This window comes from Hipposideros armiger, unplaced genomic scaffold, assembly GCF_001890085.2.
Source record: "Hipposideros armiger isolate ML-2016 unplaced genomic scaffold, ASM189008v1 scaffold_202, whole genome shotgun sequence".
In the NCBI taxonomy this organism is placed as follows: domain Eukaryota; kingdom Metazoa; phylum Chordata; class Mammalia; order Chiroptera; family Hipposideridae; genus Hipposideros; species Hipposideros armiger.
The window spans coordinates 1,085,845-1,098,298 of NW_017731552.1; the positions used below are offsets into that span (position 1 = coordinate 1,085,845).

General features: G+C 52.3%; 1 protein-coding gene across 5 annotated transcripts; it reads left to right on the top strand.

Moving 5' to 3' along the window:
* The first annotated feature begins 370 nt into the window (after positions 1-370).
* Positions 371-12,296, top strand: FSD1 (fibronectin type III and SPRY domain containing 1). 5 transcript variants are annotated; one of them, XM_019653439.1, is made up of 14 exons: positions 375-542; positions 1,149-1,280; positions 1,454-1,549; positions 1,765-1,896; positions 2,639-2,740; positions 4,073-4,095; positions 4,292-4,413; positions 4,939-5,148; positions 8,589-8,687; positions 9,482-9,641; positions 9,991-10,070; positions 11,468-11,719; positions 11,817-11,905; positions 11,997-12,296. In XM_019653439.1, the coding sequence occupies exons 3-14, from the start codon at positions 1,532-1,534 to the stop codon at positions 12,105-12,107; spliced, it is 1,398 nt and encodes a 465-aa protein (XP_019508984.1). In that variant the 5' UTR covers positions 375-542; positions 1,149-1,280; positions 1,454-1,531; the 3' UTR covers positions 12,108-12,296. The 5 variants fall into 5 exon arrangements, with proteins under 5 accessions (XP_019508988.1, XP_019508987.1, XP_019508986.1 ...); XM_019653443.1 differs by lacking the exon at positions 1,149-1,280 and having other exon boundaries at positions 371-542; positions 11,468-11,628; positions 11,997-12,021; XM_019653438.1 differs by lacking the exon at positions 1,149-1,280 and having other exon boundaries at positions 374-542.
* The last annotated feature ends 158 nt before the right edge of the window (positions 12,297-12,454 follow it).

Below are 12,454 nucleotides of genomic sequence, written 5' to 3' on the forward strand. Positions count from 1 at the left end.
AGGTGAAGAAGGCATTGGAAGGCTGAACATCCACTTGGGAAAAGGCCTTGGTTTTTCAGTAAATGCCAGGCTTGTAAGTAAGTCAGGGGCTAGATCTTGGGGGTGGGAGGGGTATAGGACGGTAGAAATCCAGTTTGAGCAGCAGCGTGAGAGATCAAGTGGGGAGACTGAGGCACCAGGAGGACTAGGGTCACCGGCAGGGCCAGGGGGTCGAACCCAGGCATCCTGCCTCCCAGCTTCGGGCTCTCTGCTGCTCAGCCATCACTACCAATGTGGCCTGGAGCATCCCAGGCTCTGGGAGTGGGGTCCTGGCTCTAGACGACCGCAGCGCGGAACTACATTTCCCAGCCTGCCGCGCGGGGGGGGCGCCTGCGCGCTGCGGTCAGTGATGGAGCGCTGACTGGGGGCGCGGCAGCGGCGACGAGGGCTCGGCGGACTATTGGCTCCAGGCAGCGGCAAAGGCAGCTTGGGGTCTAGAAGAGCGAGCAGGTCCTACGGGCCGGGCTGGGACGTGCTGGGCTGCAGCTATGGAGGACCAGAGGGTAGGACCGGGGCGGGGCGCGGCGGGGGTACCCAAGGAGAGGGGACCAGGTGATGCCGCAGAGGCCCCACCCCCGCCGCAACCGGGCCGTCTAGCCCCCCATTCGGGACAGAGCCCTCCACCCTCGCCCAGACACCCCATCATCTTAGTCTGAGTCCAAGCGCATCCCCTCCACTTACCCCACCTCCACCCAGTGTCCTGGACACAACCTTGACCCCATCCCCCACGCCTTCCGTCCGGACTGCGGACCAGGTGTACCGGCCCCCGCCTCACCCTGCCCCCGAGGACGCTCACCAGCTCAGCACTGGCGACCCCACCGACCCTGCGCTCCTAGAAAAGAGACCCGTCCGAGGCCTGGGTCAGAGCTACAGGCCCCAGCAGGATCCTCCCACGCTGCCTCCTTCCCTCCCAGCATTTCCTCCCCCAGACCTCCCCTTCTCCCCCTTTACCTGGGCTCTGTGGCATCCCCTCTCCTCAGGTTCCTCCTTTCTCCTTGCTAACCCTTTTCCCCAGGGTCTCCCCTTCCCCAGGTTAGCTCGTTTTCTGGAGGCATCATCTTCCTTTGGTTTTTTCTTTCGCCTCATCCTGGATTGTGCCCCGCCCTCAGGATATAGGTACCTGGTTGAAGGCTTTGTGCTCCTGCCCAGAGTCTGTCACTTCCTGAGAGTCTTTCTCTGCGCCTGTTTCCTCTCCTGTAAAATGGGCATCCTCACGGTGCCCATCTGCTGGGTGAGGGAAGGTAGGGCCAGAGCTTCGGCCAGGGCATGCCTCGTGGCGGGTGCCCAAACTCATTGGCACAGTGGCCCCATATGTTGTCCCTGGAGGGGGGAGGGGGGAGCCCCAGGTGAGGAAGCCGGGCCAGCCTGAGAGGCTTACTGGCCCTGCTTGTGTGTGCATTTCCTGTGGGGGCAGGAGGCTCTGCGGAAGATCATCACAACACTGGCTGTGAAGAATGAAGAAATTCAGAGTTTTATCTACTCCCTCAAGCAGATGCTGCTGAATGTGGAGGTGATCACCCCCCCCCCAGGAGGGAGGGAGAGGGGTGGGGTCTTGGGCAGCTGGATGGAAGGGGAGGAAGAAGAGGGCAGTCCTATGAGCTAGCCTATTGCTGCTGATGCCCTTGGGACTCTGGGCCTGGCTGCCAAATCCGGGCCTCAGTTTCCCCATCTGAGCATGGGCTCTGGCCAATCCTGGCCATTTCAACCCCAAAATGTCTCTCCAAGGCAAACTCAGCCAAGGTGCAGGAGGACCTGGAGGCAGAGTTCCAGTCTCTCTTCTCCCTCCTAGAGGAGTTGAAGGAGGGGATGCTCATGAAGATAAAGCAGGACCGTGCCAGCCGCACCTATGAGCTGCAGGTGTGTGTGGGAGGACTCTCCCAGACCCCCGCCCGGTTGCCATCCACCACTGCACCCCTCAGACTCAACAGAACCCAGCTGATCTCATGTCTTCCTCCAAACCTGCTCCTTTTCCTGCGCCCATTCTTGGAGATGCCCCCAAGTGTCCCCAGTGTACAGAACCAGACACCCTGATTGTGTTGGCCTCACCTCCTCTTTCTCTGGTCTCTTGCTTGTACCCTACCTGGCCATGACCCATCAATCCCCCACCCACCTATTCTCCCTCTTAATCCCCTGTTCGATCCACCCCCTTTTCTCCATCACTACAGCCACACCCCCACACCTGGCTGTTCCTCTTTCCTGTCCTCACCCAGCACCTCCAGTTTCTCAGCCCTTCCCACTGGTCCCCCAGATCTGATGGCCAAACACCCCCCATGGCTCCTGTGGGACCTCAGACTCCAAGCTGGGATCACTGGGGCTGCATTGAAATGTCCTGGGCAACTTCCTAACATCCCTGGATTCCTGTCCCCAGGGAATGTGGAGCCCCGGGGCTCAGGTGTGGCCTGAGTATGTGAGTTTTTCAGGAAGGGATCCCCAGGTGATTCTGATGCAGTGCCAGGAGCTACGTCTAGCCTCCCTCCAGGCTCCATCTCCCACCTGAGCTGGAGAAGGGCCTGAGGATCCTGAAGGTGGTGGGGAGGCCTGGGAGGGTTAGATGCACTGGGGTGAGGTGTCTCCTCCCTCAGTGCCATGCTGCCCGCAGAACCAGCTGGCTGCCTGCACGCGGGCCCTGGAGAGCTCTGAAGAGCTTCTGGAGACAGCCAACCAGACCCTGCAGGCCACGGATAGTGAGGACTTTCCTCAGGTGGGTGCCTCGGAGGCCATATTGGTAGGACTGCCAGATGAATTATAGGACACCCAGTTAAATCAGCATTTCAGATCTACCACAAGAAAAATTTTAATACAAGTATGTCCAATGCAATATTTAGTACAAGTGTGTCCCAAAGATCACATGGGACATACTTACACCAAAAAAAAAAATTATTCGTTGTTGATCTGAAATTCCAGTTTAACAATGAATGATTTTTTTAGTGTAAGTATATCCCATGCAAATGTTTAGTGTAAGTATTTCCGATGTGTTGCATGGGATATATTTATACTCAAATATTTATTTGTATTTATCTGAAATTCAAATTTGTCCATGAACAATTTTTTAGTATAATATATCCTGTGCAATATTTAGTACAGCAGGTCCTAGAATAACCTTGTTTTGTTCAATGTCATTTCATTATAATGTTGACGAGAAAAATAATGGATGCTTGGTGTGGGCCACTGTCTGTGTGGACTGTGCACGTTCTCCTCAGGTCTGTGTGGCTTTTCTCTGGGGACTCTGGTTTCCTCTCATATCCCAAAGCTGTGCAGATGAGGTGAATTGGCATGTCTACATGGTCCCAGTGTGAGTCAGTGTGGGTGTGAGTAAGTGGCCCTGTGATGGAAGGGTGTCCTGTCCAGGGTGGGGTCCTGCCTGCTGCCGTGAGCTGCCAGGAAAGGCTCCAGCCACCCACAACCCTAAGCTGGAATCAGCAGGTTGGAAAATCATTCTCTTACTTGTTCTTATTAATCTTTCTTACTCATAAATTCTGTATAGCTCACATTTATTTCAGTGTTTAATAATAGAAGTGTTTCGGGTCTTTATTTAGAAGTTTAATGATGTTTTTGTGACTACAAATATGCCGTAGGAACTTAACTTTTGTTTATATCAATTAGCCTATGGTAAAGTTAGTTTCGTTACATGTCATTTTGCTTACAGTCACAGTTTCTAAGAATCTATAGGCAACGTTGAATGAGGACTCACTGTGCGATGTATGTCCCAAATATAGCATAGGACATACTTACACATATTCTAAAAAAACCATTCATTGTTGATCTGAAATGCAAATTAACTGGGGTGTCCTGTATTTTTATTTGCTAAGTCTGCCAACTATATGTTCTGGGCACTGGGCAGGGGAGGGGTGAGGGTGGAAGCCTGTCTTTTCCCCCATCCTTTTGGGGCACACACAGCCAAGGGTTTCTGCCCCAGTGTTGGGGGGACTTTGGCAAATGGTTGCCATGCTGGGTCTCAGTCTTCCTGTCTGTACAGTGGCTTTCTTATGCAGTTGAGACAACTCTTTGAATTTTATTCTGTCCTTCTTTCTAGGCTGCTAAGCAAATCAAAGATAGGTAAGATACTGGATGTGACCCCCACCCTAGTGCCCTACCCCTGGTATGAAGGTGGGGACACCCAGGTGAGGGTCTCTTGGCCCAGAGCACTGGACCAGAACAAGGGGGAAGGGGGTCCCACACACACCTTGGAGGATCAGGCCTGGGTCTCCCTGGGATGCCTGCCAGCAGGCTGCCTCCACCTTCTTCCTTGCAGTGTGACGATGGCCCCCGCCTTCCGGCTATCATTGAAAGCCAAGGTCAGCGACAACATGAGTCACCTCATGGTGGACTTTGCACAGGAGAGGAGGATGCTTCAGGCACTCAAGTTCCTACCTGGTGAGAGGGGAGCTCGCTGGAGGGCCAGGGTTTCAGGGAAACTGCTGAGGAGTCTGGGGGGTCCCTGAGACAAGGCCTGGAGCAAGGCTGACAGCCAGCCCTTGAGTACCCAGAAGACCCCACCCCTGGGTGGAGCCATGAGAATGCCCCGCCCCTGTGGATGGGCCCATGAGGAAGCCACCTGGTGCCAAGAGGAGGCCACACCTCTGGGTGGAGCCCTGAAAGGCCCCACCCACCAGGGGGTAGAGTCCAGTGAAAGTCAGGACCCCAACTGGCAGTGAATTCTGGAAATGTCCTATTTGTAAATGGTGGGATCCTGAGAATGCCCAGCCTTTGTCAGTTGAACCCTGAGAAAGCTCTGACCCCATGTCCCACCCTTTGGAGGCTCCACCCCCAGGTCCTATGCTTGGGATCTAGAGGCAGCCCCAGCCCTTAGAAGGTGTATCATGTGAGTTGGGCTCCAGCAAAGCCTCTGTGCCTATGTCTGTAGAACCCTGACATCCCTCTCCCTTCTGTCCTGGGCAGTCCCCAGTGCCCCTGTGATCGACCTGGCGGAGTCCCTGGTAGCAGACAATTGTGTGACCCTGGTGTGGCGAATGCCAGATGAGGACAGCAAGATTGACCACTACGTGCTGGAGTACCGGCGCACGAACTTTGAGGGCCCGCCTCGTCTCAAGGAGGACCATCCCTGGATGGTCGTCGAGGGCATCCGGCAGACAGAGTACACCCTGACAAGTAAGGGCGGCTCAGCTCCGCTGCCAACCCACCCCTATGCCCGTCAGCCCCAGCCTGGCTCCCGTTTTCCCATCAGCCAACTGGGGGCTTCTGGATGATCCCGAAAACTCATGAAGTGTGAAAGCAGCTGGGCTGCACTGATCAGGAGTAGCGGGAAGTAATAATAACAGAAGCAATATCGATGACAGCCACGCACCATTTATTGCGGGCTTATTGTGTGCTGAGCATTTTACACGTACAATAGGCAGACCTATCATTACCATTTTACAGATGAGGGAACTGAGGTACAATGGGGAGAAGGCACTGTCCATCCATGTCTTATCTCTACTTTCCAGCATTTGTTTGGTCATCCTAGTTTATTGAGCGCCTACAGTGTACTAGGTGCTGTCCTTGTAATAGTGAGCAGAGTGGACAACCTCTTGGAGCTGGCGTTCTGGGGTCTCCCTGCCAGTATTGGGGCATTTCCTTGGCAGTTCCAAGAAGCAAAAGGCCTGGGGGAATCCACCCAGCTGGTAGGTGGGCTCTGATGAAGGAAGAGTTGGGGGTCCCTAATGAGTTTAAAAAGCCGTCCTGAGCCAGGGAAACCCTCTGGGGCGGAGAGGGCCTTGCTGACAACATAACTAGCACCACAGTTTTGGGGCTGTAATTTGCTTGTTCCTTGTCTGTAATTAGCATACATGGTTAATAATGAGCATGCTAATTGCAGGAAAGAAAAGCCACCAGCCTGCAAGAGTGCCTGAGAAGCTATTGGTTTACCCTTTTTACATGGGAATCAAAATAAACACACCCCATTTTCCCCAATCTTTTTTTTTATTAAGCTAAAATACACATAAACATAACATTTACTATCTTAACTGTTTTTGAGTGTACAGTTCAGTGACATTAAGCAGAGTCACATCATTGTATACAGCCATCTCCACCGTCCATCTCCAGAACTTTTCATCTTGCAAAACTGAAACTGTTAGCATTAAACACTCACTCCCCATTCCTCCTCCAGCAGCTGCTGGCACCCACCAGTTAACTTCCCGTCTCTATGATTTTTACTGCTTTAAGTACCTCCAATGAGTGGAATCATACAGTATCTGTCCTTTTGTCACTAGCTTCTTTCACTCAGCATAATGTCCTCGAGGTTCATCCATGTTGTAGCAGGTGTCAGAATTCCCTTCCTTTTTTAAGGGTGAATAACAGACCATTGTGTGGCTATGTTCTGCTTTCTCCAGTAGTGGCAGTTTACATAGCTATAGTTCAGTATCAAAACTAGGAAACTGACATGGCTACATTCTGCAGTGTTGATTCACATTCCACCAGTGTTACAGGCCTTTATGTGTGTGTGTGTGTGTGTATAATCCCATACGCAATTTTGTGCCACTTGTAAATTCATGTCACCACTGCCATAATCAAGGTATAGATCTGCTCTGTCACAGGCTTCTTGATGCATCTCCTTTAGAGCCACACCCTCTCACCTTTTACAGAATTCCTAGTGAGTGAGTTCTTCAGGGCAGGAAGTGGAACCTATCAAAAGGTGTGCAATATTGAGGATATATATGAATATGCTCACCTATGTCAATAACCTGTGTGGTTATTTGCAATCCGCCTACTATCTCATTGATTGCTTGGAAAGACCGGAGGGTGAAGTGTTTATGACCTCCATTCCTGACTCATCTCATCCTCATGTGAACCCTGCTCAGCATGGGGAATACGATTGCTAACTTGCAGAAAAGGAAATTGAGGCACACAGCAAGTGAGTCTAGACCAGGGGTCGGCAAACTTTTGAAACGTAAGAGCCGCCAGGGGTCAGCAAACTGTGGCTCGTGAGCCACAGGCTCTGAAGTAAAATTGAAAATGAAAAGAAAATTATTATAATTTCATTTATAAAATTTTTAAAGGATATTATTCACATAATGGTGATTATGTAAAAATATATTTATGGCTCTCGAATAATTTTTAAATTGTTGTGAGGGACAGGATTGGCTCTTCCAGGGGTTGGCAAACTTTTGAGATGAACATACCCAAAGAGCCACATGTGGCTCACGAGCCACAGTTTGCCGACCCCTGGACTAGACTAGTCAGATGTGTTCCATGTTTGAAACCCAGCCTTCTGGGTGTTCGTCTTAGCTCCAGGGAAGTAGATGGAGCTGCTGAGCAAACCACTGAACTCAGAGAAGGGGATCCAAAGAAGGGTGAGGCCGTCTGTGTGGGCAGCTGGAGGAGGTGGCAGCCAGGCTGAGGCCCAAAAGAGAATAAGGGGGGTTCGGAGGGAGAAGGCAGAGGAGCAGCCTGCTGGAGGGCTCAGAGGCCAGAGTGCTGAGCCTTTGTGTCTGGAACTAGTTAAGTTTGCAGAGAGAACAATGTCTCCGGGGAGAGGTTAAAGGACGTATGGGGACTTTGTTCTGAGGGCAAAGGACCTATGGGAGGGATTAGAGTAGGGGGTACTAAGTGCTGTTTGGGGTGTCCGGAGAATGAGCATCCTGTGGGGAACACTCAGGAGGTGACTGGACATGCAGTCAGGGCTAGAGGTTGGGCTGTGGGTGCCATGGGTGGATGGATGGTGCCTGAGGGTGAGAAAGGGACAGTGAGCAAAATAGGATGACCAAGGATCCTAGACTGAGCCATTCTGACATTTAAGGGTGTCAGGGAGGGAGGAGCCCGCGAGAGGGGATAACCAGAGTGGGCAGCCAGTAGAGGGCAGTGTCATGGCTGCCAAGGAAAGAGAATGTTCCAGAAGGGAAGGAGTAGTCAGCCAGGAAGTCTTGTAAAACGGAACTGACAAGTCCAGAGGAGGGAGAGGGAGTGAGGCAGCAGAAAGGGGAGTGTTCCTAATCTCTCCAAAGAGGTTTAACTTGAGGGGGAAGACAGCTTGATAGCTGCTTTTTATTTTTAAGATTGGAATAAACTAATAAGAAAAGGCCAGAAAGGGAGGGTGAGATATATCCTTGTAGTAGGGAAAATCTTTAATAAGTAACCAGGCGTGGCTTGATCCAGGGGTTCCAGCAAGTGACTCAGTCACCTCTGTTTCCTGCACTTACTGACTCTGGGGACTGCATTCTCAAGGAGGCTAGCCAAATGAGCTGGCAAATTTTCCCAGGAGGGACTTCCTCCTAGCTGGCCAGCCCAGAGATAACAGCAACTCTGCTCCCTATAATACCAGCCAAAATCCCAGGGCAGATTCTGATTGGCCAGTTCGGGTCATGTGCCTACCCCTGAACTAATCTCTATGATTAGATCATAAAGCATCCTGATTGCCCAGTCTAGGTTGGGGGTGGAGCCAAGTAATCCATAGCCCCACAGGTGAATGTGGGCAAGGATGGTTTCTCAGGGATAAGATGTCATTTACAAGGTGCTCCTTGGAAGGAGGGGCAGTGGGATTACTGTGGGACACGGGGGCCTCTAACCTATTGCTCAAAGTGTACACAATGTTGAGATCCTCTGTTGCCTCCTAGGTCTCAAGTTTGACATGAAATACATGAATTTCCGTGTGAAGGCCTGTAATAAGGCAGTTGCAGGCGAATTCTCTGAGCCAGTGACTCTGGAGACACCAGGTGACTGGCTCCTACTCCTATCCTGGCTGTGACTCTATAACCCTTCATTCCTGGGGCCCCAGGGACTAGTGTGAAATGAGACTCTTCTAATCATTGTTCTGTGGTCTTTTGCCCTGGCTTCCAGGAAGCTCAGAGCTCAGTCCACAGTAGAATTCCTCAGCCTGCATGTCTGGTATAAACCTGTTTTTATCCTATGTTTTTGCAGTTGATCTCATCATACCTGGATGGTTTTTGACACACACACACACACACACACACACACACACACACACACACTTTCTCTCTCTCCCAAAAATATATAAGTGCTCTATAGAGTTGGGGAGGGTATATTAGTAGTGAAATCCGATTTCTTAGCCTCCCACAGTATACCTTTGCATGCCCTGATAGGAAGTCCTTCAGCACTCTAGCTTAAATATGTCATGCTGTAGCCCAGCCCCTTTCCTGAAATTAATCCCCAAGTGAAACACAGGGCAGCAAAAGTGGTTTGAAAATGGCCCCAGACCTGGGAAATCTTTAGGAAGCCTTGGCCTTCACTCCTCTAGCTGCATGGTTTGCCCCCTCCATTCTTCCCCCTCTTGTCCCTTTTGATGTCTTTCTGCCTGTCGTCTCTATATTTTTCTGTCTCTGAGCCTTTGTCTGTTGGTCTCTTTCTCTCTATCTGTTTCAGTCTGATTTTTTGTCTCTTTGTTCTCTGTCCCTGTCATGGTCTTTCTTGGTCACTGTCTGTCTCTCTCTGTTTCTGTGTCTCTCCGGGTTTCCCCATCTCTGTGACTCCCACATCTGCCCGGCCCCAGCGTTCATGTACCGCCTGGATGCGTCCACATCCCACCAGAACCTGCGGGTGGATGATCTCTCCGTGGAGTGGGACGCCATGGGCGGGAAGGTGCAGGATATCAAGGCTCGCGAGAAAGATGGCAAGGGGCGGACAGCGTCTCCTGTCAACTCCCCAGCCAGGTAGCCTGCCCCCTCCCCTCCCTGAGTCTCTGGTAGAGGAGGTCAAGATGGACATGGAAACACAACTCAGTGTGGTCAAGGCTGGGGTGGAGGGAGGGACATGGAGCTGGGGAGCCAAAATAGTGAATCAAGGGAGAGGAGACTTTGAACTGGGTATTGAAGTTTGAATAGGAGTTTTCCAGATGAGGAAGGGAACAGGCATGTTCTGATGTGAGGGGCCCAGTGTATGAAAAGAAACAAATACTGTCAAGGATTGAGGAAAAGTCCACAGAGGCTGGGGTGGACCAGGGAAGCCCTATGGGGGAGGTGAGGACTGCACTGAGCCTTCTCCCCTCCCTGCCACCCACAGAGGTACACCATCTCCCAAGAGGATGCCCTCGGGTCGTGGGGGACGGGATCGTTTCACAGCTGAGTCTTACACGGTTCTGGGTAAGGAGGAGGGAAGATGGGAGGAGAGAAGGGAACTCTGGTCAGGGCCCTGATGGTGGTGGTGGTGGGGGGAGTAGGAAAAAAACTCCTTTGGCTGGGGAAACTGAGGCAGCCATCAACAAAACTTCTCTGGAATTGGTCCCAATAACATATATTGTTATTGTGCTGGGGGGATGGAAAGGTTTGGGCAGAAGGGGTTATTGGGGGGAGCCAGAGCTTATGGAGCTGAGGAAAGAGGCTCTGGATTGGGGAGTGGCTGGTCATGAGCTTGAGGGGGGTTCCCTGGGGTCTGTCAAATAGCTGGGACTTGGGAAATAGCTGAGATATAGGAAGTAGCTGGAAAGAATACTTGCCTAGGGAGCAGCTGTGTTTGTGGAGGAACTGAAGCAAGGCTAAGGGTATGTGGATGAGCCAGATAGAGTAGCTGGTGTCAGAGAAGTTGAGGGAATGGCTAGGATTGGAGAAGTGGTTAGCACCACAGGAGTGATTAGATCCTGTGAAAGAGAAGCTGGAGTCCATGAAAAAACCAGTATTTAGGGAAATTGCCATTGTCCAGAAAAGGGCTTGAAAATGAGGCTGAGGTATTAAGAGGTCAGTAAGTTCAGTAATATCAGGCAGGGGGTGGTGTGGTTGGAGGAAGGTAGCAAGTAGCTGGGTTCTGGGGATAAGCTAAGCCCTGAGGAGAAGTGAAGATTCTAGGGAGGATTCAGATTTTCTGGAAAGCATCTGGGACTGACAGAGTTGGGGTTTGGGGAGGAAGCAGGGGAAGATGTGGGGGGTTTGTAGAGTAGCTGAGATTTGAGAGTGAGCTATCTAGCTCCTGGGAGGAGCCTGGACTAGTTATGGTTGGGAATCTAGATCTAGGGGTCTGTAAAGGATGTAGAGTTAGGAATCAGCGGAGATCTGGGGGGCATCTGAACCCCAGGAAGGGCTAAGGCCTGGAAGAAACTGTTCTCCACCAGGAGCTAGAGGTCTGGGAAGAATCTAGATTCAGAAAGCAATAGGAAGGAGTCTGGAGTCCCAGGGAGTATCTGGATTCCAGGACTTGAGGCCTGTGGGGATACTTAGAGTTCGCCAGGAACAAGGGTTTGGGTATATCTAGTCTCTGGGAAGAAGTGAGGACTGAGGAGTAGCTAAACATGAGGAGGAACTGGAGGAATTTTCTAAGGCCTGGAAGGAGTAGCTTGGACTTACAGGGAGCCTGAAAGGACTAATGGAAGCTTGGAGAATATCTGGACTTAGTGTGTAGAGGGAGTTGAAGGCTGGGGATACCTGGAAGGAATAGCTGGGGACCAAGTAGCTGTGATCTGGGGAGTATCTGAGTGGCTGACCCTTTGTAGAAGAGCACTTGGGACCCTATTCTACCCAGTCCCCACTGCCCCCCCCCACCCCCACAGGGGACACACTGATCGATGGCGGGGAGCATTACTGGGAGGTGCGCTATGAGCCAGACAGCAAGGCATTCGGCGTGGGGGTGGCTTACCGCAGCCTGGGCCGCTTCGAGCAGCTGGGCAAGACAGCTGCGTCCTGGTGCCTGCACATCAACAACTGGCTGCAGGTCAGCTTCACCGCCAAGCACGCCAACAAGGCCAAGGTGCTGGATGCTCCCGTGCCTGACTGCCTGGGCGTGCACTGCGACTTCCACCAAGGTGACTCTGGGCCCCAGCTGGCATCTCCAGCCACCTGTCTCTGTCTCTCTGCCACAAACCCTCTTACTGGTCCCCTGTCGCTCTGCCCTCCACCCAGGCCTCCTGTCCTTCTACAACGCCCGCACAAAACAGCTGCTGCATACCTTCAAGGCCAAGTTCACACAGCCACTGCTGCCTGCTTTCACAGTGAGGCCCCTTCCATGACCCGGGATAGGAGAGGGTGGCCCTGGGTGCTGGCTTCGCTGCCAAGCCTCTCCTTTCCCCTCCCTGTCCCCAGGTATGGTGTGGCAGCTTCCAGGTGACGACAGGACTGCAGGTCCCCAGCTCCGTGCGATGCCTGCAGAAGCGAGGCAGTGCCACCAGCAGCTCCAACACCAGCCTCACTTAGGCCAGTGGACCGTCCATCCAGCTGGGCTGATTTTGGGGGCCACTACCAGGCCTCAGCTATTTCAACTGGGCACCCTCTAACTTGCTGCTTGGAGCCTTAACTCCTAACAGGGTCACCAACAGGGAGCGGGCACCGGGGCAGGCCCTCCTCCCCACCTCACTTCCTAATAAAGGTCAAACACTGGCCAGACCGTGCTACTGGTTCTTTGGGGCAGGGTGGCACTGGCTATGCCCTGGCCCTCTCTGGACCTGTTTCCCCAGCTTTCAAATGGGCTTTTCTGGCAAAGTCAGGTGGCAGTTTTTTCTGAGCTGAGTAAGGATCTTTGGGAGCAAATGGGGCTAGCTGTG